Source organism: Solanum pennellii, chromosome 3 (assembly GCF_001406875.1).
Source record: "Solanum pennellii chromosome 3, SPENNV200".
Taxonomy (NCBI): domain Eukaryota; kingdom Viridiplantae; phylum Streptophyta; class Magnoliopsida; order Solanales; family Solanaceae; genus Solanum; species Solanum pennellii.
In genome coordinates, this window is record NC_028639.1 from 13,599,358 (window position 1) to 13,604,795 (window position 5,438).

A 5,438-nucleotide genomic window follows, 5' to 3' on the forward strand; every position below is an offset into this window, starting at 1 on the left:
CTGTTTAATCGAAATTGCATGTGTATCAACTTTTTGCCCAATACTAGCTAAATCACACCTTAACTCTTTAATGTGCTCATCACTAGCATCGAACCTCCTCATCATTTTGTGCAACATATCCTCAACTCGCGCCATACTATCTCCACCATCCCTAGGAGTAATTTCATTATTCTGTAGAGGGACATAGGGCCCATTCCTGTCATTTCTATTAGCATAGTTACCCCTGTTAAAGTTGTTGTCGCGGTTGTAGTTTCCATCTCGGACATAATGACCCTCACGATTGTAGTTACCATAGTTCCGACCTTGGTTCCCTTGACCTTGGCGCCAATTATCCTGATTTGAGCCTTGGGCGCTTGGTCGGAAACCCCCCATCTGTTCATTTACTGCATAGGAATCCTCCTCATAATAACACTCATCGTTTTGTGGCGGTGGTTTCGACAAGTAGTTGACTGCATTTATCTTTTCTGCACCCCCAGTGACATGTTTTAGTACCAACCCAAGCTCAGTTCTCATCTGAGCCATTTCTTCACGAATGTCATCTGTGGCTGGGTTGTGAGTGGACTGCACTGCAAAGGTGTTTCTCCCTGTATCAGATTTTCTAGTACTCCAAGCTTTGTTATTCCGGGAGATTTTTTCTAATTTTTCAGCGATCTCAGCATAAGGACATTCTCCATAAGATCCACCGGCTATAGTGTCCAATACCGCTTTGTTGTTATCATCTTGTCCCCTGTAGAAGTATTCTTTCAGTGACTCATCATCTATACGGTGATTTGGAACACTTCTCAAGAATGAGGTGAATCTATCCCAAGAACTACTAACTGACTCTCCTGGTAGTGCCACAAAGTTATTCACTCTGTCTTTGTGGTTTAGTTTCTTGGAGACCGGATAGTAGCGTGCTAAGAAGACATCCCTCAGTTGATTCCAAGTAAAGATGGAGTTGTATGGGAGCTCAGTGAACCAAATAGCAGCCTCTCCCGTCAGTGAGAGAGGAAACACTCTGAGCCCTATTACATCTAGATCCAAATCAGGCCTCCCCACACAACTTTTACACACTGCCCTTACCTTAGCTATATGGGCATGTGGATCCTCAGAAGGTAGCCCTGAAAACAAACCTCTGGCAGTGAGCATTTGCATCAGACTACTAGTTACCACAAAAGTGTGGCCTGTGGGTAGAGGAGGCAAAACCAGTGGCCCATCCGAATCTGCTATGTTATCATAGCCTCTGTAGTATGCTTGGGGCCGTGGAGCGGGATTCTGTCCCCTCTGTTGATGTTCACCCGGAGCATCGGGTAACATCTGACCATGAACATCAACCGGAGCTGGGATGTTCTGGTTCGGATCCTCATCATTTATTCCCAAATTACGATTCATATTGCGCAGTGTACGCTCTAACTCGTGATCGTAGGGAAACAGCGGTTCTCTTCCTCTCCGTGTATTTGGCATACAAGGAGGATAGTTCTGAAAAGAAATCAAAAACAATAAAACAAAGTAAAATCAAGAAAATATCAACTAAACTATAGTAATAAGTTCAAATTAATCTAAAAGCTATTTTCCCCGGCAGCGGCGCCAAAATTTGATACGCTCAAACTTACTTCTCAAATAAGAAGTAAAGCGGTCGCGTCAAGTAAATAACCCAACTAGTGAGGTTGGGATCGTTCCCACGAGGAAAATAGTCTAGACTTAACTTCAACTTGTTATTACTATTGTTCGGTTGATAACTTCCTTAGAAAGTAAAAACATAAAAATGTAAAAAGGGGGGTTTGTATTTCCTAATAAGTAAAAAGAATTAACTAAATTGAAAGAGACACTTAATGAGTTTGAAAGTTGGGTTTTAATCAGTTAATCAAAGTAACTAGGGTTTACGTGTTCCCCACAGGTTCATAACTTGATAATTCTAACTATAACAATTCTTTCCTAGTATCTTGCATGCAAAGTGATAAGTTATGTATTTCTAAATCCTTGGTCCGGCATCTAGAAAATCTCACTCCGCACCTTGGTCCGGCTACGTGTGTTGCTTTCCTAACCCTTATCGTTACCTCATATTAAGCATCGTATTCGATATTTGACTAAGTTACTACCTCGTACCAATCAATACTAGCCTATTAGATAGTATACACTAAATCTATGTTACTAATTCTTTTCCTATTATCTACCTCCTTGGTCCGGCAAGTAGCATTAAGGCGAGTTCTAACGTTGATCATCCGTTAAAAAGACTTCTAAGCGAAAGAATTATTAATACATGCAAGACACTTTTCTAGAATTGTTATTTTAGCTAGGGTTTATCTCATTATTTGCCTATGGTTCCCACAACCCTAGTTATGGAGTTTAGTTACTCATAGTCATAAACACAATATTCAAATATATTAAATAAGAATTCATGTACTTACTTCAATGAGAAAGAATAAAGTCCAAAAGATTGCTTGATTAATCACCAAAAATCACTTGCAAGAATTCTCAAAGTAATCAAAAATCTCACGAAAAGTCTAATGATTATCGAGAATCTCACAATACAATGTTTACGAATACGGAGTTTCAACAATCTCAGAGTCTAACTATCAGGTGTCTAACCTCAAAAACGAGGTTTTTCGAACTATTTATAAAAATACAAAAACCTAATTAAACAAGAATTCTAATTGCTGGAAATCTGCCAAAACGCGGCTGGGTCGACGGACCTCGCGACGGACCGTCGTGGTCACAACGGACCGTCGTGGACTCCGTCGTCCCATACTTGGTGCAATTCTTCTGCTGCTTTCTTCATTCCCCTCGACGGCAGGTATGACGGACCGTCATAGGCACAACGGTCCGTCGAGGGTCTTCGTTCCAAAATACTTCAACTCTCGGAATTTGGGTACTGGGATCACTTCTCTGAACTTCACGACGGACCTGCAGGACGGACCGTCATAGCCACGACGGACCGTCACAAGCTTCGTAATCCCACACTTGGTCAGACTTCCCCATCTTCCTTCAGCAGCTGCACTACGCTGCCACCTACGGACCGTCTCAAGCACGACGGACCGTCATAAGCTCCGTAGGTGGTCTCTTCTGTATTTCTTCGCTCAAAATCTCCGCATTCAGCTTCGGACAGATTTCCTGCAAAACAAAGAGAAACTTATATAAAAATTAGCACAAAAAGACTTTCGGACACACTAAACTTAAGGAAAAAGTATTAATTATACCGTGAAACCACGGTATATCAGTGAGATGGATAACAATTCAGCATGTTGAACCTCTGCAAAAGTTGGTAACATATTTTCTTTGCGAAAAAAAAATTCCATCCGAACCTTGTCTCACCTCAAGTCCAAGAAAATAATGCAGCATACCCAAGTCGGACATCTCAATTTTTCTCATCATGCAACTCTTAAATTAAGAAACAATGGATTCACAAGAGTCCATGTATATGATATCAGCAGCATAAAGACAGACAACCAAAAAATCACCATTACCTCGTTTCTTCACAAAAAGTGTAGGTTCATTATACTCTCTCCGTTTCACAAAGAATGACTTGATTTTATTTGACACGGAGTTTAAGAATATAAGAAAGACTTTTGAATCTTGTGGTCCTAACTTAAAGTTAGGTCAAATGTACAAAATTGTCCTTTGATCTTGTGGCCTTAAATATGCCACGTGAAAAGCTAAAACTAAAATGTTACAAAAAAAAAGAGGTCATTCTTTTTGAAACAGACTAAAAAGGAAAAAAGGTCATTCTTTTTGAAACGGATCTAGGGAGTAGCTTCTTTTGTACTGTTGCTCTTGAAAAAAGGAATCAATTTTGCTATACCATGCCCGTGGAGATTGCTTTAGACTATACAATGCCTTCTTCAATCAGTACACCTCTCTCTTTCCTTTAGTAGAGATGAAGACTTCAGGTTGGGAGAGATGTACTTCTTCATGTAACTTGCCATTAAGAAAGGCAGACTTAACATCAAATTGGTACACCGGCCAACCAAGTTGAGCAGCCAAGGCAGAGTAGTTCTAATTGTTTCAAAGCGAGCAACTTGTGAGATCGTTTCTTCAAAGTTGACGCCTTGTTGCTGGAAATATCCTTTTGCAACAAGTTGGGATTTATGCCATTTGACACTTCCATCAACATTGTACTTCATTTTCCCAATAACATTCGTCCCTTTAGGAAAATCAACCAATTTCTAGGTTAGGTTTGTTTTTTCTGAATGGCCTGAATCTCTTCAATCATTGCATTCAGACATTCAGGTTGCTTTGCAGCTTCTTCGTAACATGTTGGTTCAAAAACTAATAAGTATTGGAGCATCAGAATTCAGTTAAAATAGTAGTTACTAATTTAGTCAGTACTAGTGTTTCATAGTCCTTGCTTATAGGACTCTGCATTAACTATATCAGCAAATATTATTGATGTAGTTCAGCTAGTTTAGGAGTCATATTCGTTCTTTGTAACTCTATTTAGTACCTTTCAACCTTCATTTATAAAAATGGTTTACAGAACCTATTGAGTATTTACATGGTATCAGGGCTCTTCATGCTCTAATGAGAATGATCCAATATTTTTCCTTCCTTCTCCTCACGCAGATCAGCAACAGGACCAATCACAATGGCAACAACAACGGAAACAATCCTAGAGTTGTCAATGCTGATAACACGATGGGTACCAACAATATCATTCAGTTCAATCTTGCGTCCCAGTTACCCCTCAAACTAAGCGGTGGTCTCAACTTTGCCACCCGGAAAGCCCAACTCTCCATGCTTATGTATGGCGACAACCTCTTTGGACATCTATATGGGACCACTCTGGCCCCCGGTCGCACGATTACCCTAGGTATGAACACATCTCCTAATCGTACCTTCTTAACTTGGTTTCGTCAGGACAAACTCATCCACAATGCCCTCATGGCTTCTGTCAAACCCTCTATTGCTCGTACTGTTGCTGCCACTGTCTCAACTAAATTAGCTTGGGATGCTTTACATACCATTTATGAAGACAGATCTCAAACTCAGCTATTTAGCTTGCGTGATCAACTTGCCCGTGTCTCTATAGAATCACGCTCAATTACTGATTATCCTTACACTATTCGGTCTCTTTCAGATGAGTTAGCCACTGTTGGTGCTCCTGTGTCCAATCTTGAACTTATCTTCTAAGTACTGAACGGTCTAGGTTCTGAGTTTCGTGAGATCTCTCTTGCCATTCGTGCACGTGATACGCTATCTCCTATGAGAAATTGTTTGAAAAACTATTGGACTATGAACTTTTCCTTCGCCATGACGATGCTAAGAAACTGTCTAGTCCTATCACTATTACAGTGGCTACTTCCACAATATCAAACACCAATAATCGCAACAGTCACATGTAGAGCAACAATTCTCAACAATGGCGCCAGAACTCACGTCCAAATACTCCACCACAATGGCAATCCAACCCACATCCAAATACTCCACCACAATGGGAGTCGAACTTAAATCAAACAGTGTTA

General features: G+C 40.5%; 1 protein-coding gene across 1 annotated transcript; it reads left to right on the plus strand.

Annotated features, from left to right (window-relative positions):
• The first annotated feature begins 4,611 nt into the window (after nucleotides 1-4,611).
• Nucleotides 4,612-5,106, plus strand: LOC107013208. Its single transcript, XM_015213175.1, has one exon. The coding sequence runs from the start codon at nucleotides 4,612-4,614 to the stop codon at nucleotides 5,104-5,106; it is 495 nt and encodes a 164-aa protein (XP_015068661.1).
• The last annotated feature ends 332 nt before the right edge of the window (nucleotides 5,107-5,438 follow it).